Raw genomic sequence first — 24,345 nt, forward strand, 5'->3', positions numbered from 1 at the left:
ACTTCCGCATATTTGTAACGAATAAAATTAAAATTGAGTGGTCTGTATTTTTTAAATATTGCATTCAAAATGTCTGACATCTCTATTTATTTACAATATATTAAAGAAACATATCTAGCGTAGGCCAGTAAAAAAACGTAAATTTAAATTATTATAAAAAAACGCTTAATAATTTAACAATTAAATAAACTTAGATATTTTTTTTATATTTTCTTTTAATAATTAAACAGTTATATTGTAAACGGAAAGACCGGGAGACGAACCTCGAACGAACCTTTAGGGCTGAAAACCACACGCTTAATCATTACTCAACGATTTCATTATGTGAACAATTATTGTGGAGTCACTCTGCATCCTCTACCGCATTTATCGTAGAGAGTATTCAGAAGAGTTGTCGATGCAGAGTACGAAATTCTTTCACTATGTGAAACCAGCTGCCCACTGAAATATTTCCAAACCTATTCGACTTGGGGTCTTTCAAGAAATGAGCGTACCAATTCTTTAAAGGCCGGCAACGAACTCGCGAGCCATATAAAAACTTGTTCATATTGAAAATAGGATGAGAAGAGCCTGCCGGTTTGCTTAAAAATATTTTTTTTTATGTAAGTGACGTAAATAACCCTACCTCAATCAAAGAAAACGTGCCACTCAATTCCCGTATACACATTTATTAAAATTTAAACATAGACGTTATGAACTAAAATCTGATTTAAACTTAGATAGGTCTGAAAGCACCAAGACATGACAACATCTGTTTTACCTCCTCGTTCCATCGTAAATTGTTTTATCATTGTATTTAATTGTTATTTATTTATATTTTAAGTACAATCCTGCGAACAGTATACGTGAAACTCAAATTACACGGATTACAACCCGCAATTTGCATATAAATTAAAATCCTCAAACAAGATATTTGATTGAGTAACTTTCAAACAGACGACATTAGGCAAAACGTTTCTTTGTAAAATATGCAAACTGTTTGTGATATCCCATTATTGTGAAAATGATGGGGTTTGACGAATAATTTTGTCCTTGAATACATTTATAACCCTTTACGTAACCCAGTAATTTAAATGAAAAAAGTAAATCAGTGGGGCTACAACCTTTAGATCTGGTCCTCAGATTTCTGTATGTTTCATGATGATTTGTCAATCTGATAGGCAAGTGTGATCAGCCTCCTGTGCCTGACACACGCCGTCGAGTTTTTGATTTTATGGCAAGCTTTTCTGCACCGTTCGAGCGAATGTTAAATGCGCACATAGAATGAAATTCCAGTGGTGCGCAGACGGGGATCGAGCTTACGACATTAGAAATGATAGGCCACTAGGCCTACACTGCTCTTGAATTTAAATTAAACCGACTTAAAATACTGGCATCAATTTTAGGGCCCTATCCCAGCACGAATTGCTGTGTCAGTGTCTCGGGGTGGACTGCGGTTCGCAGTGGAGAGCTGGAGCACTGAGGCGCGCCGGCCCGTAATAACAATTAGTTATGGTCATGTTAGGATTTTTTTTCTATCGAGCGAAGTTATTTCAAACGTGTATCGATCTTTCAAAATGGAAACATAAACTACTCAACTCACCACTCACACTCACTCTCCACCATATATTTTTTCCATTTGCGTTACTTCAAAAAATTATAACAAAAAATGTACTTTTTTGGAGTTTGCGGGTCCTTAATTCCTTTAAGAAAAGAGTACGATTCTTAAACGGCCGGCTACGCACTAGTGAGCAGGCAGTGTCTTCTATGGGGTCGGTATCCCTTACCCTAAGCCTACTAACCGGTTTCTCCTGTTTTATAAAAGAACAAAATCATCACATTGCATATCTCAATAAAGCTTATCCAATAAATATGTGGACAAACGTTCACTAACAAGGTAAAAGGATAATCATAATCAAATATTCCAACATATACCAGTCAATAAATAACTTCCTTTTTATGGCGGCAAGCCACTTCAGCAGAGCTTCCACTCTTCTCGGTTTCTAGCTTAACGGAGCCATATAGAGCTAAACAGATCAATCAAACAATTAATCGGCAATTTATTGGTGTATATATTCACATTTTTATATGTTTAAAATAAAGGCTGGTATTATTATTAAATTATCAAGATACAGAAGATATTACTAATTTATCCACGAATATTGATGTTGTTATTGTTGCTTTAAGTCCCAAAACCATAACAGAATATAGCAGATTTGATTTGACAATATGAACCCGAAACACAAAGTATGGATGACCATCCATTACTTTACAGAAAGGGAATCTTACTTTAAATTGTATTTATTTATTTCCTTTTTAATTACTAGTAAAAATAAATTTATAAAAATTACCACAGTAACCGTATTCTTTAAGAGTAATATTGTTATTTTTTTAAACAAAACACGAGGCCTATAAAATACTTTTTCTATATTCACAGTTCTTTATTAAAGCTACCAAATTAGCAAACACAGTCACAAAGCTAAAAGCTTGGAAAAGAACAAAAAAGGAAAAAATATATAGCAAAGAGTACTCAAGTGAAGGGTCACAATGCTGTTAGTCGTGATGCGCTGTCAGCTGGAATTTCACGCACCCTGAACTATTTGGCCAGATTTAACCTGACATGTTTAATATTGCGGAAAAGCTAAGCGATTTTATTACTAGATTTTCGATTGGTTCTATTTATGTGTTATTTGTTAAGTTATTTCTATTTATAATTCATTCTTGATTTATTTGTATTTTTCCCACATTTTCTTTATTTTTCTGTTTTTTAAGTTGTTACAGAAATATAGATTTTGGAGCCATATTAGGATTAGGCTTTATTAATGTATAGAATCTGGTGTCTCATTCGTCCTACATACAACGTCCAATATAGCCTTGATTTGTTAAAGGTATTGCGGAATATGGTTATAATGCGTATTAAGAATGCATAGCGCAAAATCACCTGCATCATGAGCATACCCCACATACACATACCTTCACCATAACACCATCCCTCATCACAGTTAATAAGGTATTACTTGGTTAAATGTATAGATATGTTTTTATTGTTTTTCCCTATTGTAAATGTTTGAACCTTTTTGTAAATATTATGTATTCCATCTTTGGCTATATTGTTAGTGTAATTATTTGTTTTTATATATATTTTTGTCAGCTGTAGGAATACAAAATAAATATATAAACAATATTATAAAATAAATACAGGTTAGATTATATGCTTAGTAATCCTATTGATCACATATACTTCAGTAGGTCTAAAAAATCGATGATCATTAAATTTCTTATAAATAAATATATTTTTTTTAATATTACAAGGTGTAAACGAGAAAAAGGCTCACAAGTATATATATATATTTATTATGTAAATAAACTAATTAACTTCTGTATTGTAATTATTAAAAACTAGTGGTTACGGCAACGCATTTGTGAGCCTTTTGACAACTACGATACGATTATATTTACGATATATATTTCAATTTAAGGAAAACATTAATTTGAACTGACATAAATAACAAGCCATGTCTAAATTACATCAAGATGTGCCGTCGAATCATGATCGGTACCACAGATAATAGATTAAATCAGAAAATGAAACTCCGATATCGAAATTAACTCAGTTTCGTATCGCTGTTTACGTAGTTAACTTTGATTCCCTGGCTACTGCTTGCTTAGGCAATAAAATCGCCTACTAATTAAATATTTTATTGCGTTGCACCTATTGAAGCTAAAACGTAACTATAATAGTATATATATGATTCTTAAGCCGTCTGGCATTCAGAGTCTAGCCTCCTTAACGTGAGTAGGGCCTCCTGGGCCTTTTATAAAACAGTCCGCCTCTAAAAGGAGTTATTTAGCAAGTAGGGTTTAATATAAGAAAAAATGTGTCTTGCAATATGTCGTTCAGCTTTGCTTTTAATTGAAGCGATACCCTTGACCTGACATACACAGGTCAGGTATAAGAAAACTTGTGGTTTTCATCGTAATACCTAGAAATAAAAAACAGGGCGTATTGTTTCTGCATTTAGGTAATATATGGATTACATACTACTCTAATACGTAAATAATAAGAGTCATTATTTCTTATCTATTATAAAAATTTAATAGGGTTGAAACGTACAACAGACATCTTCAATTATTGTCTAATAAGTCTCGAGTTGTTTGAAAGAATACATGATTTAAAAATCGCTTAAGGTGACAAAACATACATTTTGATTTGATTTGATGTAAGTGCTGACGCGTAATTTTCATGCGCATTTTGTTTGAGTTTACGTTTGACAAACTGACTTACTGTGTTAGAAAATATAAGTGTGTTACGTTAATATAAGTGTGACCTATCAAGGAATAAGATAAACATTTTTATTAAAATATACATAATAATCGTAGTTTTACAAACACAAAGTCGCGAGGAAACTTAATAAGGACTCAAGGTCATTGCCTCCCTTGCTAGTATTCAGGGATTTAATTAATAAAACAACTGCTTACTTGCACCCTCTTCTAACCACATATATCTTGATTAACCACAAGGCGGTATCGTAAGAGCAGTTCCATATATAGCATACCCTTGTCCTTGGCTGTGGCTTAGACAATTAAATGCGTCTGTTAATTTGGATTTTTTGCTATCATACAGTTGTTTGATCAACAGTATAAAAATATATTAAGCACGTACGTAAATTATAAACATTTATGGTATATTTATATCCCCGTTCTTTGTTTTTCAGGCCGTAAAATATAGGAGAACTAAGACTGGCTAAAACTCAGCGCATACATATCCTAGAGTTTGTCTGCAAAAAACTTCCTCACAAAATAAATATGTTCTGAAAATTAAATTTAGTTTATTCATTAGTAAATAAAAGTTAAATTGTAAAAAAAAGGTAAACTATTCATCATGTTTGTGTCTAAATATCAGTTAGGTCAAAATGTGTTGAATCACAATACAGCAGTCGTACTTAGTGTTAAGACTCTGAACCTTAAGAAAGGACAATCCGGTTCCACAATGTTTTACAACCTTACAAGCAGGTGCGTACATAGGAATAAAAATCACAGTCTGGATTCCAGTTTTGCATTCAAGGACGTCATATATATTAAAATTGGTACAGTTACAGCTAAATTTTGTATCTAATATATATTTACCCGATATATATAATCATTGTTTCAGTATATGTGTAACTGTGGTTGTGCTGAATGTCCACTTCCGGTCGCCACAAACTCACCGAATGGCGCCGTGGGTGAAACGAGTGTTCATACACATCCTTCCAAGACTGCTCTTCATGAAGCGTCCTCAGTACAAGTTCGATACTACCAGGTAATAAATATAATTACTTTTTTTATTTTATTTAATTTTCTATATATATAAACTAAAAGTATAGAAACCGTAAGAAAACCACTTTAAAAGGGTTTGTACCGGTAGTGTAACACTAAAATAAATAGTTTTAAAAAATACAATTGATACCAAATTGAGACTAAAAAACTACAACAACAAAGAGAAGAAAAGAGAAAGAGAAATATTACATCTATCTTAAATTAATGGAGCTAAGTATTTACGTTTTAAGTCGTCCAAAAACACCTTTTAAGATATCAAGTTTAGTTTTCTAAGTATAATTTAAAGGGCTCTTTGAATCTAACTCTATCAGATTGAGGTTAAACGTCTGGCTTGAAAACTGGCAGTTAATGTATAAAGTTATTGCAATTATTTGACGTTCATAAGCAGTTAAAGTAAAATTAAGAATATTGGGCAGTCAATTGATTTATCAGTCTTTAAATAACAGTTCTCTAAATCTTATTTACACCGCAGCGTGAACTTGATTTAACAGAATGAGATAAAGAATAGTTTAATGATTGTTTTTTCTGACTACAACTGAGAACACACTATTATGTTAGTGCGTGCGTCTTGCCTTTGTTTTTCTTGTCAGCAAAATCAGGCGAAGGATGTTGCTCAACGGTAAGTATGATGCCTTGTAAAATAAGAACTTGGCTATTAAAAAGGGTGGCGGCAATTTCTTCTCGCCTCTACGCCTTTGTAGTTGTACATAAATGTAAATTTAAACCTTCCATTTTTTCTTTAATATCAACGTTTGTGTACCAATATGGCTAAATATATTTTTTATGAAAACTCTAGAATGTTTTTCCGCCGCAGAAATAAAACATATAGTGCGTATCAACATCATATTATGCCTATCTTTCAGCGATATTGTATTTAACTATGATAAAGCCAATTACCAAATCAAAACTCGTTGCCAAACCAACAAACAATAATGTAATTAAAATCTGTATAGTTATTCAATTTCACAAACAAGTGTAAATCAATTATAACTTCGTGAACATTGTTTGTGGAACGTTTGTGTAAGTGTTTAAGTATTTTACGTTTGAAAATAACTACTTTTGAATACACCAAAAATGTTACTGACATAAAGAATATAAGTTATATATGCTATAGGTCTGATTTGTAATAAGTATTGTTTTACGGGGTATTGACATGACCGGGCTAATCCTCCTCCCTCAAAGGCCGGCAACGCGCCCGCTTATATGGGTGTCTTGACTCCGATGAATGCCAAATTGTGACAAAATATGCTCACACCCATTGTATCGCTGGTTTAAAATAAACAATCGATTTTTTCAGTATCCACTACAGTTACGGACGTCAGTTGTATGTATCTTCTGTTTCAAGGTTTTATAAAAAAATTGTTGCTAAAATTTGAACTTAAACTCTCCGAGAAACAGGCGCTTTCCACAAAGGTTTTACGATGTGATGAAAATTTGCTTACTGAATACATATATTACAACAAATTTGCATATATATATTGCGTTGGACAACATTAACCCGACACATAATGTAAGCAATAAAATTCTTTGAAAAATGCTACCCTTATTCGAAGTTTTAAGGTATTTTGATAACAAATTCCTTGAATGTATCCTGACGCTACGCTCGTAATACATTTTCCTCGACATATCCAAAGTATAGAGACAAATTAAATTTTATATTACTTTATCAAGTTAGATAAGATTAATCTGTGAAGTTCCTGTCAATTATACCTCTGTTGTGAAGAGACTGTAGACTTATAGAGTTTGCGATCGATTAGGGTAAGCAACACTAGCTGTAGTGTATATGTCGATTAATTCATTTGATGTCTGAAAATAATGAATCCATTGAAGCCCGACGTTGACATTGTAATTTAGTACTGTATCAAAATTTGGTCAAAGCCGAAATATAGATATAATATCGATTGTTTTTTTATTGTATACCTAATCAGAACGAAAAGAAGTTTACAACTTTGTGATGAATTGAAATTGAAACACAAACTGGGCACAGTTTTTTTGTCCACCCGGGCCTCAGAGTAAGAAAAACACCTTTAATTATTAAGACTAATTACGTACATAACGATTATATTGCGCGCAAAACGTTACAACGCTACACATTAATTTTTATACGAAAACGGGATGTCTGTTTAATATAATCTATTGTTATGCATAATTAGTTTTTTTGTCCACCAGGGCCTCAGATTTAAGAAAAACACCTTTAATTATTAAGACTAATTACGTACATAACGATTATATGGCGCACAAAACGTTACAACGCTACACATTAATTTTTATTCGATTACGGGATGTCTGTTTAATATAATCTATTGTGATGCATAATTAGTTTTTTTGTCCACCAGGGCCTCAGATTTAAGAAAAACACCTTTAATTATTAAGACTAATTACGTACATAACGATTATATTGCGCACAAAACGTTACAACGCTACACATTAATTTTTATTCGATTACGGGATGTCTGTTTAATATAATCTATTGTGATGCATAATTAGTTTTTTTGTCCACCAGGGCCTCAGATTTAAGAAAAACACCTTTAGTTATTAAGACTAATTACGTACATAACGATTATATTGCGCGCAAAACGTTACAACGCTACACATTAATTTTTATTCGATTACGGGATGTCTGTTTAATATAATCTATTGTGATGCATAATTAGTTTTTTTGTCCACCAGGGCCTCAGATTTAAGAAAAACACCTTTAATTATTAAGACTAATTACGTACATAACGATTATATTGCGCACAAAACGTTACAACGCTACACATTAATTTTTATTCGATTACGGGATGTCTGTTTAATATAATCTATTGTGATGCATAATTAGTTTTTTTGTCCACCAGGGCCTCAGATTTAAGAAAAACACCTTTAGTTATTAAGACTAATTACGTACATAACGATTATATTGCGCGCAAAACGTTACAACGCTACACATTCATTTTTATACGAAAACGGGATGTCTGTTTAATATAATCTATTGTTATGCATATTTTATACTTGTTTGAATTATAAAATGATTTTTAATTTAAATTTAACATTGTTTCTCTTATTCATTACGAAGTGAAGTTGGTGACAAGGATTTTAAGTTTGGACTAAAATAGTCTAATGTTAATTAGCAAGGGGAAAACTAAGCTTAGTGACCCTGTGATCTATTCACAACAGATTTGGACAAGAAAATGTTCGCCGGAAAGTAATTTTACGCTGATAAAGGGGTAGGTAATCGACGAAACTGAAGCCTAATCGGAAGCTAAAGACAAATCGTACTATAAAGATGCTATCGAAAATTTGGACTATTTTAAGTTAGATACTCTAAAACTCCGATGTGGCTTTATTGATCTAGTTTATTTGTATAATATTTAACTCTAATTTAAAATCAATGGCGCTACAACCTTTTTAGGTCTGGGTCTCAGATGTCTGTATCTGTTTCATGATCATTTGTTAATCTAAAAGGCAAGTAGGTCAGCCTTCTTTGCCTGACGCACACCCTCGACTTTTTGGCTCTAAGGTTTCCTCACGATGTTTTCCTTCACCGTTCGAGTGAATTTTAAATGCGCACACAGAAATAAAGTCTATTGGTGCCGGGGATCGAACCTACAACCTCAGGGATGAGACTCGCACACCGAAACCAAAATTGCTCACTATATACTATATATATACTATACTCCTTCTTACAAAATTTTCCTTTTTAATGTTCCAGTGAATAGGCTATGTCTCTTTTACAACTAATAACTAACAATAATGAAAATATTGATATATTTTACAACAGTCTTCCAACTTACCGTAACTTCGTATATGCTCTTAATGAGGCTTAAGTTTTAATTTAGTTTTAGTTATTTTTATTAATTTTTTAGTTATTATTTTGTCGTTGCTTGTTTGATATTTTCCCATTCTAGCTTGCTTATGTTCTTATTGATGTGTATGTGGATGTGTTTAAAATGTGTGAAGTCATATTTTCTTGTATATACGTCCACACAGTTAAAGAACTTATAAATAAATAAACAAATTGATAGATTCATTTAGCGTATAGACCAGTTTCAATTACTACAGTTACAAAAGACTGAGAGAGATATATATATATAAATGTATATGTATAAATTTTCTTGAAATCGGTGACCAGAAATTTGTTTTGTTGTTCTTAAAACCAACATGGTATTCTTCTATTAGGTCAACTTGATATGTGAGTGACCTATTTTAGATAACGATAAAATATTTTCATCAGCACGTTGAACGAATAAGCCTTAATATTGAACAGAAATAACTCGTGGCCATGGCATAGTGTCGTTTATTTTGTTTAAGGCGTCGATGCGTGGATAAGCATAAATATATTATCGACTTGCGAGGGTAGCCCTTTGCATATTTTTAAATAACGATCAACATAAAAATAATAGGTTAGAAATTATGTAGCATACACAAGCTGCTACCGTTAAACGGTTGTTGTGTTTATAATGTTTTATATTCATAATAATAAATCCTCAATTATTCCTTGAAACATTTACAAAATGTACCCACACTTAAATAAATAACTTATGTATATCTAGGATCTCTTAAATAGTATAGGCCTCCTCGAATTGGCTCCACCTCTTCCTGTCTTGAGCATTCTTCTCCCAATCTTCTCCGCCAACTTATGCTCGCCAGTCCACCGTACCACAGGGTGACTTCCTTTTCTTTTTCCTGGTTGCCCTTTCCTATTTGTTACCCATTTGCCATTGTTCATGCGAGCATGGCCCGCCCATTTCCACTTAAGTTTTTTTGCAATTGGATTTAAGAACTTACATTAAGAACAATAAAATAATCCTATACCGTTCTTTGATCATTATTAATCATAGAGATCAACCTTCTCTAGGATTAATGACCCAAATTCCATACGACTTTTGAGAGACTGGCAACTATGGAAATAGAAATAAAAATCGATTGATAGCAGTTATTAGAAGGCACGCCTCAGAGTTGAGAGATGCACTCTGAGCTGCTAGGCCAACTACACCTCTTTTCACCCTATAAAATAAATACTGTATATTTATCCAAAATTTAAATAATAATAAGGAATGTCGCAGTATGTATCGTATCTGCTCTGATGAAGTGAAAATGTCCTTCTTCGGTATTGATGGTAATTCCATACATACAACAAAGTTCATTTACGCCCAGAAATCCTAATTGTTTTACCACTGGTGTAATTAAGAGGTGATTGCCGAAACGAGTTTACACATCCCAATACAACCGTCAAGTGAATTATTAAGGTGAATTATGAGTACTTCAGTGGGTAATTAGCACGGTTTTAGGATATTGTCATGTTGGGTTGGACGGGAAAAGATCAATTTGATGTCGTTGTTATTGCTTAAATTATTAAGTCCAATGTGACAAAATTTCATTCCTTATGTTAAGGATATCTTCTGGAAGCTTTTCTTAGTATAAAGTCGCAGTTGTGTTTTATATATTTTTATATTAGCTTTTCCGTGCGGTTTCACCCGCTTGAATTCTTCCTGCTTCCTCAATAAATTGACTATCTAACTGTTCGAATCCTGGAGTACATTATCAGTATGTTTTTAAAACTGTATTTATAATCAATAAGATATATAGGTGGTTTTTAGGTAACAAGCTGTTTAGGTAGGATTTCTGTATGTGGTACATAATCATTTGTCAATCTAAAGCAAGTAGATTATCAGTCTTCTGTGTCTGACCCACGCCATCGACTTTTTGGGTCTAAGGCAAGCCGGTTTCCTTACGATATTTTACTCCACTATTCGAGCGAATCTTAAATTCGCACATAGAAAGAAAGTCCATTGGCACAGGCAGGTATCAAACCTACGACCTCAGGGATGAGAGTCGCACACTGAAGCCACTAGGCCAACATTGGTCTTAATAAACCTTGTAAATATGGTCACGAATAATTTGCAACTTATGTTATGTTCACAGCCATTTCAACTCATTTAGACTTTGTTTTATTAGTTCATTTCATAATCTCTATCTCTTGGGAGTGTTATCTGTAGTTTAACTAATCACTACATTTTTATTAATGTCTTGTATCCATTATATTGGATCACACATATATGGCACATGATTGTTACACCTCCCAATAAACATTTTGTAAAACATAGGCTTGGATATCAAAAAGAGTGGCAAAGCTCCTCTGCTCCTCTGCCTCTTGCCACTTCTTGTCCGTTCATCGCCCTTCATTTGAGAACTGGCAGTAAATTTAGAAGCGTTTAAATTTTTATAATATATCTTTAGTTATAAGTTGTTAATTACAACGGTAATTGATTTGGTTGCACAGATCTTGGGTTTGACTTCCAGCAAAACTTATAATGTTTAAAGAACCTTATTTCTTATTACAAAAATGTATTTTATTTTACATGAGTAATTTAATATGTATACGAACGACATACACATAGCCATCTAATTTAAGTCTACTATTATTTAGCAATTTATACAATAGCAATTTATTTTAGGTAATTTTCCTTTATTGTTTTGGTTTAACGAGTATACCTATAATAATGTTTAACAGGTTGAACAAATAACTAACTAAACGTGTCGATAAAAGTATACGTATACTAAATAGATAATGTTAAAAATTCGAATCTAAATCTAGAAAAGAGGTTTTACATAAAACATTTTTAATCTATGATGAATCGAAATAACTAAACATTCAATAATCTGTGGGCATTATTCAGCTATGAGTAATATAATCTGTGGCGTCGCTGCGGTCTCGATGCTTATCTAAATAGCTCTAGAAGATCTAGAGATAGCTCCATTGAAGTCCCAACCTCAATTAATACTCATCTTACCTATGTTTACATTGATTATCAGTTCGGAGATTGATTTTGCAGACTAAATTTAATTTGAGTCTTCTTGATTCGTTGATTACAAAACCTTTAGTAAAAATTTTAAATGGTGGTTGGGCTGAAACAAAACACTTTTATATTTGAAGTCAGTTTGAATTACATAAAAAGCTTTATCACATTAATTAATTATTATAAATGAAAATATAAACATTTCTTGAGTGGCTTGCGTAACCGTGCCTTGTAACTAATACTAATATTTGTGAATTCATTTGTTGTGCCTTATATATTTGACGTCAAAAGAATCATCTGATTACTGCAATACACATGAATCCGAAATAAATAAATAAATGCATTTTTTTCTAGACAATTTTCTGAAACTATTTCTTTTAATCAGCCAACTTATGAGCTTGTTCGGTCGATAATTACTTGGTATTAACTTAATTAAAGATTAAAGTTTTTCATTAGCTATTCATGCTTTTGAACAATGAAGAGAAGCTCTAAAACTATTTAGCTTCTCTAAAAGGCTAAGTCTCTTAAGGGTCTTTCACTCTGAGAGTCCCAAGACCGACCGGCAGTTAGAAATTTTAATCTCCGTCAAACGCATGAGTCGAATTTAAGCTTACCCGCCATACAAGAAGATTTACTATTTAGTCAGATTAAATTACAAATTTAATTTGCTTCCATGAATCAAACAATAAAGTGAAGGTAAAATACGATTCGTAGAGGATCCAAAAATTCTGTAGCAGTCATTAGCTACGGTTTTTCGTAGCGTTACGAAACTTTCAGCACGAATCTTCAGAGGACTGAAACGAAAGTTAAGAAGTTTTTCTTACGAGGAAAATACCTTTTGCTGTAATAAGCTTTTTATGTAGCACATTACGTTTGATCCCTTTTATGGCTGCTATTACTCAAGGAAAAAATCTTTAAAATACTGTATAAATTTCGTATTTTAAATAACTGGACTAACCTTAATTGACATTTATTGATGATTGAATTTATTTTTAAAATAAATTTCATCAGTGGCGCTACAGCCTTTTTAGGTCTGGGCCTCGGACTTTTGAATATATTTCATGATAATTTGTCAATCTAATAGGCAAGGCCTCCTGTGCCTGACACACGCCGTCGACATTTTGGGTCTAAGGCAATCTGGATTTCTCAGGATGTTTCCTTCGCCATTCACGCGAATGCGCACATAGAAAGAAAGTCTATTAGTGCACAGCTCGAGTCAAACCTACAATTATACAATACAACAAGAAGCCACTAGGCCAACACTGTTCCTTATCAAAATAGATTGCTTTAAATTTATTAAATTGGTATAATATAAATTTACATAAAGCCATTTTTATTCATTCAGCGGTATGGGTTAAATTAGTAGATACTTAGTTATAAATCGCGTCGAAACTAAAATCGCAACCTAAATAAATCAGTTTAACTACCTTCTTTAATACGTCCTTTATAACAATTAAATGAAACAGCCTATCATTTTGTATTTAAATAAAATTGATGCAGATTTATTAAATTTACGTATGACGGGCTTACGCAATTGTTAAGTAAGCTAAATTATTGATGATATATTCATAAACAGAGATATCGAATGTTAATTCACCCTTGAAACATATCTGTGCATTAGTAATATTGTTTGAGTAAAATATATTATTAAATGTATTTTTAGAAATATTTTTCTCTAGTACGCGAACTCAATGTAGAGTGCTCTTCGAGACCGCGTAGCCAACAAGTGCCTACCGAAAATATCTATTGTTATTTTAACAAATTCCAAGTTCTCATATTCTTATATCTCCGTCTGACTTGATATTTATTTTATAAAATGTCAAAAGTTTTTTATTAAATATTTTTGTCAGGAAACAATTTCAAATATATATTTTTAAGGAATTATTATGATTATTATTACTTTAGTTTGTTGTGTATTGAATGTTTTTACTAAACCTTTAGCAACCTAAACTACTTAATAAAACTAATTAATATTGTCTTTGGTTGGTAAAAGTCGTAACATCAAGTTATGGAAATAATATAAGAGGTTGTTTTTAAACAAAATCTATACCTTTAGGATGGCACAGGAAACTTAATACTACAGTTTAAATTAATATATATATATATATATCAATTGGCCTACAAGGCCTGGGCCCCTTTCTGTATCTGTTCTGTGATGATTTTCAATAGGCAAGTAGGTGATCGACCGGTGCCTGACACATCGTGGACTTTTTGGGTCAAAGACATGCCGGTTTCCTCACGATGTTTTCCTTTACCCTTAAAGCGAATTTTAAATGCGCTCATAAAAAGAAAGCCCATTGGCACAGGCGAGTATCTTCAGGGACCTCAGGGATGAGAGTCGCACGCTGAAGCCACTAGGCCAACATTGCTCTTAATAAAACTTAGAACCCTTTACGTAAATTGGTCACGACATATGTTTTGATCCCATTTCAACTCATTTAGACTTTGTTAGTTTTATTAGTTAATGTCATTATCTACTAAGGATTTTATATGTAAACCATTTTTATTATTGTCTTGTGTCCAGTGTCACTTTATTGGCCAATACAGCAAAATGGCAACACATTTAGTTATGTACCTTATCCCGTGAAACCCGTTATATTAAACGGTCACTTAACGAAAACGGTTTTAGATGCACATAACTTTTAATACTACATAATAAAGTTATCAATTTACGACCGGGTCCGATTCATATAGATATTATAGATTAGGTCTTCAAACTTATGTTATTATTTACGTTATATAAAGCACTTATTTACTATATATAATATACAATAGCCGTTTTTCAAGCGGCTGCAGAATAACGCTGTTTACGAAGCTGAAAAAGCTGCTGCAGAGTACTGGATCTGTTAAACGAATATGTAAATATGGATGATCTTCGTGATTTATTTTCGTAACTGATATTTGAATGACTACTATTTATGAATTTGTGTGTTGTGCTGAGAGGCTCTTTTTTATCAAAAGGTTATATGAGTTTTAAGTTAATAATATTAAGGAGTACATTGAAATACTTTAGACGGAGTACAATAGAACATGTATACATTTTAACTTTTACTACTTAGACTTACAACTATAACTTATATTAAAAAGTTAATTTAGATGACAAATAGGTATGAAACAAAAAAGGTAATCTATTTTTTATATCTTTTGTGCTTTGTCCACGGCTAGGTACTGCTAATATATCACGATTAATTAAGAAATAAAGGTTTTGAAGTGAAACTTCTTTAGGCGTATTAGGGTAATTTTTTTATGGATGAAACGTCACGGAGATGTACAGCGTTTTGTCGAAGAAAAGGGAGAGAGCGATTGACAGAGAGTGAGAAAGGGAGATCGAGAAAAAATACAAGCTATTGGTTGATGTATTTGTTTAGTAGTTACATATTAGAACTTTATATGGCAATTATCATTAGCACGTATACAGTGTGTAAAGAGTGAGAATATAGTATTACATATACATGGAGTGATTATATACTTGTAAATAATCATCCATTGGGGCTTTACCTTAGTAATAATTGATTTACAAAGAAGTTTCATTTCTGACATGTTTATTTTGTACGCACACACTTTTTTTAGATCAGGAAGTCACAGAAGGCTGACCAAAAAGTAATAATATATATTAACTTCGTAAAATATCTTTCAGATCTCGCTTTACAACATGCGGTGTTGTAGTCCGCTGTGGTGGTACAGCAAAACCTCTTTATCCGTACCGACTCGCGGCGGCTGATGACGACTGCTGCGCTCCGGGGGCATGGCCCCCACCTGCCACGCCCCTTAGACCCCTCACGAGGACCCCGAGTAAAGAGGACCTAACTCATACTACGTATGTTCAGTCTGGGTAAGTAAAAGGCTGTTTAAGGAGGATCTTTCATAAACTCCAATACTAAAACTATTTTCAAGCCTTTATTTCTGTTCATAGGTCAGGTGTTTTTATACTACCACTTTTATGGAAATTGTATTCGGTTTTACAACAAACTCCCAAGCGAAAAAAGAGCGTTATCACTAAATAAATTCAAAGCTCTCGTAAAATTACCATTTAATGAATAAAGCTTTTTTATAAACACAGTTCAAACAAATTGTGTGACTCAAAACTTAGCGATTAAAAAGAGTGGCGGAAAGTTTCTTACCCGATCTACGCCCTTGACTTGCAAACTGGTACGAAATGTAAATTTAGAATTAATTTAACTTCTTTTCTGACGTTCATAAGTGTACCTGTTTACCTATATGTATAAAGTTATTTTGACTTTTGCCTTTTTTGACCTATAACTGTCATTACCAAGTATCAGTACTTGTAATGTAAATAAATAAATACGATGCCCCTTTATACCTAGAATAAGACAAAAAAAAACCCATTAATCACACAACAATAACGGAATTTTGATGGTGTGTGCGGAATTATTAATTACAGTCAAGTCACAATATTCATTATGTATGGTCGTAGTTACCAAACATATAAAGAAAATAATGAATAAATAGTACATAATAAAGCCAACTAGAAACATTTAAACATTTAATTATTATCTGTTGAAAAAATTGCAAAAATTACTAAAGTCATTCAATTATCCCATCCTCGACAGCGTTGTTGAGTGTCTACTGAATTATTTATTTCGCTTCAATAGTTTGGGAATCAACTACAATCCCTTTTATGTGTCACGCTCCAGCCACAGGTAGTCTGATTGAAAATACTTTTGGGAAAATAAAAATGAAGAAGACACAATCATGTGGGGATTTTTAAGATTGGTCGCTTCAAGATTTATGGTTTGAAACAGTTATTGTTTCTTTTCAGTAGGCATATTCTCGTCATATATATTAACATATATACAGCCTTTCAAAAAACGTTGAGGTCATTAGACATAAAATATAGTAAATGTGGCGATGACGACGAAAGCGGACATATTGCTGTGTCTCTTGCCTTTCAAATTGAAGCATATTTAGTTACGTTTGCCAGCAGAATCCAACTGATATCAATTTATTAACAAAATAACGAAAGTAAGCGATTTTTGATCTTGATATATAAATCGCCACTGAAATGTCGTTTGCAACGATAAAATGGCTATTTATCTCTAGAGTTTTTCTACCCAGCTTCAAATACCGTTGATATAAAATGCAGTTTTTCATACGCACCACCACTATGTGGAACCAGCTGCCCACTGAAGTATTTCCGAAACAATTCGACTTAGGGTCAATTCTCAAAAGGCCGGCCAGGCACTTGCGAGTCTTCTGGCAATGTGAGTGTTCATGGGCGGCGGTATCACTTAACATCAGACGAGCCTCTTATTACATGAAAAAAAGTAAAGTTATCTAATGTTACAACTCGGTCTGTACCATGGATATAAGTTTGTCGTTTGACCTAAATGACATTTATCATAACCTTGTTCAGGGTTAGTGACAGCAATCGTTTCGGTGGAAGCTGCGTGGTCCACGGATCCACGGAGGGCGGAGTACTAGGGGCTCCTGAGGAGGAGGCTCTAAGCCCAGTACCGGATCCCCCACCGGGCTTCAGTCATTCCTCCTGCCCGCCCGAAGTGCATAAGACATGCTTTTGTGTGCGCTTTATCGCCGAACATACGAGGATGCTTGAAGATTCTACTAAGGTACATTTTCATGCTATATAAATTCATGCCTACATTTTCGTGTTCCTCTAGATACCCTAGGATCCCATTAGTCCCTCCATACAGAAGAAGGCGTTTAGGCCAAAAATCACCGATTGAGCATTCTTATAAACGAGCTAAGTCTGGATATCTATAGTTTATCCCTGTTCGAAATCAATGTTCCTGTTTGTTTTTGAATGAATGTTGTTTATGTATTCATGTTTGTTATGTTTTGCCTTTAAGCTAGTCCCATTAAATTTGTATTTTAGATTTCTTTATGGATCAATGTATCAGTGTGCCGATCGTTACAAGTAACTCTAAAAACGCTTTAAAATAATGTTTTGTAAATGACGCATTCTGATATTCAGAATACCCTCCATCTTTTAGAAGTGTCAAGCATCAATGTCAAAATAATTGATTAATAGACACTTTTGATAGCTAGTCAATGCGAAAATATTATTAATATAGCCAAGCTGCGGATAAGGGATCACCCTATCTGTGAGTGTGGCTTGGATGAAGGCACTGTATCTCACAGACAATTTAACTGTCCCAAACTAACCTATCTTATCTATGACGTTCTTCCCCCTAAAGTCCCCCGTCCTTTAAGTGTTGTATATAAATGTAATATACATAAAATATTCATAAATAGGAAATAGTATTTAATAATTTTGTTACTCATATTTGTATTGTATTTGTATAAAAGTCATAAACAACATTTTTTAATTGAATTAATGATATACGACTTTACATTTAACATGTTTCATGACAATTAGCAAATTAAGTACAAAACTCAATGAGCTTTTCTTCTATTTCCAGATAAAAAATATTAAAAAAAACCGTGGCGCTATAACCTCTTTCGGTCAGGACTTCAGATATCTGTTTCATTATCATTTTTCAATCTAAATAGGTGAACAGCCTCCTGTGCCTGACATGAGCCGTAGACTTTTTGGGTCCTAATTCAAGCCGGTTTCCTCACGATGTATTCCTTCACCTTTCAAGCGATTGTTAATTGCGCACATAGAAAGGCCACTGGTTCACAGCCGGGACCAATGAGAGTAGCACCCTGTATTTATATTGTAATAATTATTTCCAGGTAAAAGAAGATTGGAAATATGTAGCGATGGTGCTAGACAGATTATTCTTATGGATATTCACACTGGCAGTTCTCGTTGGGACAGCGGGAATCATATTACAAGCCCCGACGCTTTACGACGATAGAGTGCCAATAGACAAGCATTTTAACCAAATCGCCACATCCACACTTGTGAGGTGTCCACCGCCATCGTAAATGTGAAATGTGATGCAAGAATACGCCATAGATATCTTATTTAATCTAATAAATACAATTTAAATTGATTTTATAACAATTTCTGTTAGTGAAAAATTTTGTAATCGTTAAGGAAAAACACCGAATTAGGAATAATTGTCTCACATACGTAGGAAATTATTAATTTAAAAATGTGTGAAATGTGACAAATTCAAGCACTCTGTTCTATAGAAAAATATTGTCCATTTGACTATGAGAATGAGTTGTCATTCATTTCAGAAGTTTAGACTTCTTTATAGCTAAGTTTAGGCAATTAACAGGTTGTGGAACATATATAATTTGTCTGTCTCATATTATTTTCTTATATCTTTTGTTTCTTCTGGCTTCTGTGGCGTAGTCTTGTAGGATATCGGAATAGAACCCAAAACCATGTCCGCACCGTCCCTCGTGTTCTATTCCACGACACTCTATCTCTATCATACTCTGATTGTCTTGCAATTTAAATAGTCTAAGAATTATAATTAACATATTTAAATATTGAAAATTAATGGAGGTTTTTTTATAGAATTGATTTTGAGAGTTTCGTAAAACATTCTTTATCTATAGCTGACTTCAAATTAGAGTCGGATATCTGGGTATGTCATAATTAGATCTTAAAAATAATTGGGCAGTTCAGAAAAACACCGATTCGGTCCAGACGTTGTCCATGGTCGCACTGCAAGAAGGGTTGCGTGAAGTTTGCCAGAAAAGACATTCCTACTAATTGAGAACTTTCCTTTTTGAAGTCGGCTAACATCATTTTTTTTATTAATAATCAATACTCTTGAGATATAAATGTAGTTGTTTCTTCAATTTGTACTTTTACCTAAGTAGTTTTTTCTCCTTAATATACATAAAAATATAATCTAAATATTACCTCATAAGCAATAAATAAACAGCTGCCCTTATACAAATATTCCTAATAATCATAGATTATTAACAGCCGTACAGTCCTATTTAAAAGAGTAATCTCTAATACATAGTAATGATTTTCTACCGTATGTCAAATTAAATACGTTTTTGTAATACGGAGGTTATAGTTACTACCTCCCGACTCTCTCGTGTAATGAATAAAAGCATATGGCATCTTTTTAATTTCTTATTTCTGGGAAACTTATATCAATGTATGTTTCTACTTATTAACTGTATACTGGATTGAGTACGGCTGTTAGTTACTCTAATTTTAAGTTAGAACGAGTGAATATGTTTTATACCTTTCAGTAGAATTTAAGTAGCCAATATTAGCACAGAGTTTATGGTCCTTTTAACGGCTTTTTCCTCATTAAGAGATAATGCTGTCAAGTAATAAAGCCACAAATAATACCTATTGTAACTTCGTTTTAAAATGTAATTTTGATCGCACAGTCTTTGACTGGTTAGTCTAAAGCAATCTAATCACGTTTAAAATTATGTAATTAACTTTGTTTTACCAAATTAAAAAAAATAATGAATATCACATGTCAACAAACTTGGCAGGAAATTTCCATAACATAACCAAGTTAAAATAGTTAAATTAGTTAACGTTGGTTGCTTAACGAGGAAACGGATCGTTAAACGTAGTGAACACCTTAATACACTTTTAAATAACTATGTATACCTATGCTCTTTCTAGTTTAAGTATAATAGATATTTCTTAGTAGTTCTCTTCTATATTTCTCTACTTTGTCGTAGAATAGAACATGTACAAATCGATTTTATTACATATATGTAGTTCAATGACTACAGTCACTCTTACATTCAGCTTGACGGTACACTCCAAATAATTACGGCAATCACCAAAAGGAATTTATTGACAATAATGTTTTATTTTAATTTTGGTTGGCGATTTTAAATCAATACGACCAATTCTGTCGTTAGACTGTAAGTGGTCTAGAGTCGATTCAAATGCTACGAACCAATTGTTTCCCTATCCAAAGCATATCTTTAGGCCTTAGTGCCTAGTAAAATCTTATAGCGGCGAAAAAACGGTCACGAAAGCATTGTTCAATACGTGCAGAAAAAATTCTTTGAAAATCGTTCCGCTCGAGCTGTCAAAAATTAATATCTATATACACAAATACGTTACAAACAATATAAGTTTATTGTTATATATTTAACGTACGTAAAGAGCGCAAATGCCTCTACCTATTTTACAGAATGTTTACAGTTTTATATAAAACGTTAAAATACAAATAACATTTAAATATAAACCTACTGTGTGGGGCCAGTGTTTTCGCGGAGTCTGCAGGTGACCACACTCCCTCGTACCATACGAAGAAGAAAGAAAATATCCTAAGGAAACCGGCGTACCTTAGATAAAAAAAAACGTACGGCTTGTCAGGTAGAAAAGGCATATTAATAAAATAATGATCACAAATCAAATTCAGAAATCTGAGCCCTAGACAAAAAGGTTGTATCGCCTTGTGCACGTTATACTGAGGATGTAAATTAAAGTTTAAACTGTCCCGTTTGTTAAATGTTCATCTACACACAACGGCTATTGTAGTGTCAACATTCACTTTTATTGTTTGAGCGAGTCGCTGAATGTAGAGTAAATTTCCATGCTTATGATAATAAGTACAATATATCTAAATAAGATTGCTCAATTTTGACAAAAACTTAGCAACATTAACTGCTGTTGCACTATCTAACTTAAGCCATTGTGAAATGATCTTTCATTTGAATTCTCATATATAAAACACTACTTACCCAGAGCTTGACATATTCGGTAGTGGGCTGATCAATTACAAAAAGCATTGTGCCTATCTGATACCTAATCCCCTGTTTGACTAGTCATTTCTCGCTTAACAATAGGCTAAAAATTACTAGTAAAATCTGAAATTGAACGCGTTTTTTTTTTCAATTGTAATTTTCAAATGTAATTTATTGTAACATTTATGGTTACAATTGTTGTCATATTTTATATAAAAGATATCTCGTAATATATATACTATAGATATGATGGTGTGAAGTTGAATTAATATATTTCATAGTTAGATTGTGCATACAGACAGTTAAAGCAAAATATTTGAATGCAATTTATTTGAAGTTGAAGTGTTCTGGCTAGTTATAACCTGCTCAATGAAACTTATTATTTGAAACAGAGCTTAAATTGTTTTGAAGTGCCAAATTAGCAAGGGCATATCGTTAATTTGTAAATAATTTGTATAAATTATACAACATTTAAGTTAAAACGCAATTAAATGAGAACGTAATTATTATGTACAAAGGAATAAAACAATCGAATAACAACGCAAAATCTTTTTATTTATGTATTATATTTAAAGCACTTTTGTAGTAAACTAGAACGGATAGATTATACAATAAATAATTAGGTAATTTTACTGGTGCATAGCTTTGTCTTGGTGCTTGAATATAAATGAAAGCAAAATTTAATTCCCGTTCAATGTGTTGTTCCATACACCGAATACGGAATAAAAACGATTGCTTTCTGATTAATCAACCCAATTTTCGTTCAGTAATCGGTTTGGATGGATATTACATAAAAAAGTTTGAAATCATTTGTGTATATATAAAGTTTAAAATTAATTCTAAAATTGTTCGTTGTATCACTTTACATTTGTATAAAGGGATTCAAATAACGCACACAGATAATACTTTAATATACTGTAGGATAAAAGCCTAATTAAATGTTATTTTAAATTTCGAATATGGAATAGATATATACCTAGCAATCATATTCATAGTCGTTCGTCATCTCTAATGGCAAATTAATCATTATATTTATCAAGAACGGTGGAGTTCAACTACAAAAAGTCCTATTAACTTAATCGCAGATATTTTGTACCTTGTTATTAGGAATTGAATTACCATTAGACACTTAATGAACGTCTTTGTCTACGACAGTTAGTCCTATATAATTAAATAAATAAATAATTATTGTTTTAATGTAAAGTGATACATTATTTATTTTACAAGCAACAAGGAGTAATATTATCGATGCACGTTGGACTGCCAGTGGTAGTGTAGTTCATTGTAGACAATTTGTAATGTACCCAATTTATATTGTTAATAAAAACGTTATTATATAGAAATAATGTCTTATCGATTACCTCAGTAACTATATCATTAATCCCAAAACACTCTCCTCAGAAGTTAAAGACATTTTTACCCGCAGCAAAAACATCGGCACCAACTTTTGATTTGTTCAGATCATCCATGAGTTGGTCTGTACGGTGGCTGTCTCGGATAACACTAAGTGCATCTTCTATAATTCGCTGATGGTCTTCTTGGTTTTTAGATTCGGGATCATAGAATGGCGAAAATTTATCAAATGCACTTTTATCAACGTCGAATATTGACTTTGAATCACGATTGTCATCGTTATTATGATTTAATTTATTCTTTTCTCTTTCCGCTACATCCCTAAATGTCTTGGGTAAGTCTTCGGGTGGACTGCTTTGTCCCACAGCATCTCTCATATGATCAAATTCACGTTTCGCATCAGTGTAGGAGTTAGGTTGGTTTGATGGATCAGAAAGAGAATTTCCTTCATGTTTCCTAGCCGGTCTTGAATTATCTATCTGATTTTCTAAATTTCTTTCTTCTTCTAGTTCGGACCAAACGGATGGTGTTATATCAGTATCAAACTTTTCCAATTCCGAATTAACATTTTGTGATATGCTGTGCAATTCATTTCGTAACATATTACTAACTTTCGTCAATTGTTCTGTTTCATGCTTAAGAACTTTTGAGATTGAATCAATTTTCCGTCGACCACTGTGATGGTCTAGTACCCTCGTTAGCGTTGTGTTAATATTGGATATCGATTTATGTATTTCATGCCCGAATCGTTTGCCTTCGATAGCATCTCTACTTTTGAGAAAATGTTCTAAAGGATCGTTGTTATATCTTTCTATTGATAGAAGTGGTCCGCTTCTGCACTTATGACCGTAAGAGGATTTACTTTTCATTAATCCATTTAGAGTTAACACATGTTCAACTGCAGCAATAGTACAGTGCACTGTGTCTGTGACATCAATAACGACATCGCTTAGTAATTTCCCAAATCCATGTTGGACTGAATGCATCGCGCCCTGGAGCTCATCGTAGAATGACCCTGATACCTGAAGTAATACAGACAATAAAACATCTGAACCTAGCTAAAACAATCAAAACCGATGACTACTTACTTGTACGATCACAAAGGCATAAAATAAAACATAGATCTTCATTTTAAAACGTTATTGAAAAACGAACTGTATTTCTTGACTTATATTAATAACTGAATTGATACGTAAAAGTAACAACGCGGCCACGCGTTGTACCACTTGGACAAATATTAGCACTGTAATCTTTACGCATTCAAATACAAATAAAACCAATATTTTAATAGCAAAGTCATTTATTCAATACCCAATAACGTATCACAAATATTTCT

The 24,345-nt window shown here is 32.8% G+C and overlaps 2 protein-coding genes across 2 annotated transcripts in view; one reads left to right on the plus strand and one right to left on the minus strand.

The window, feature by feature from the left end:
• LOC123706965 (acetylcholine receptor subunit alpha-like) overlaps window positions 1–22,639 on the plus strand; it is a 70,278-nt gene extending 47,639 nt beyond the window's left edge. Inside the window, exons 7-10 of the mRNA XM_045656656.1 lie at window positions 5,132–5,278; window positions 15,712–15,906; window positions 17,449–17,662; window positions 18,753–22,639. Coding sequence (XP_045512612.1) covers window positions 5,132–5,278; window positions 15,712–15,906; window positions 17,449–17,662; window positions 18,753–18,947 — 751 coding nt within the window. The 3' untranslated portion in view covers window positions 18,948–22,639. The remainder of the gene's footprint in view (window positions 1–5,131; window positions 5,279–15,711; window positions 15,907–17,448; window positions 17,663–18,752) is intronic.
• Window positions 22,616–24,319, minus strand: LOC123706972. The gene is made up of 2 exons (XM_045656670.1): window positions 24,098–24,319; window positions 22,616–24,031 (listed from the first exon to the last, which is right to left on the minus strand). The coding sequence occupies exons 1-2, from the start codon at window positions 24,137–24,139 to the stop codon at window positions 23,054–23,056; spliced, it is 1,020 nt and encodes a 339-aa protein (XP_045512626.1). The 5' UTR covers window positions 24,140–24,319; the 3' UTR covers window positions 22,616–23,053.
• Window positions 24,320–24,345: the final 26 nt, after the last annotated feature.

The sequence above is a fragment of the Pieris brassicae genome, chromosome 1 (genome assembly GCF_905147105.1).
Source record: "Pieris brassicae chromosome 1, ilPieBrab1.1, whole genome shotgun sequence".
NCBI lineage: Eukaryota > Metazoa > Arthropoda > Insecta > Lepidoptera > Pieridae > Pieris > Pieris brassicae.

Excerpts from the sequence above, each read along its gene's own strand:
- LOC123706972 (XM_045656670.1), bottom strand. The coding sequence starts at position 24,139 with ATGAAGATCTATGTTTTATTTTATGCCTTTGTGATCGTACAA. Across the intron at positions 24,032-24,097 it reads ATGCCTTTGTGATCGTACAA|GTATCAGGGTCATTCTACGA; the intron begins GTAAGTAGTCAT and ends GTATTACTTCAG.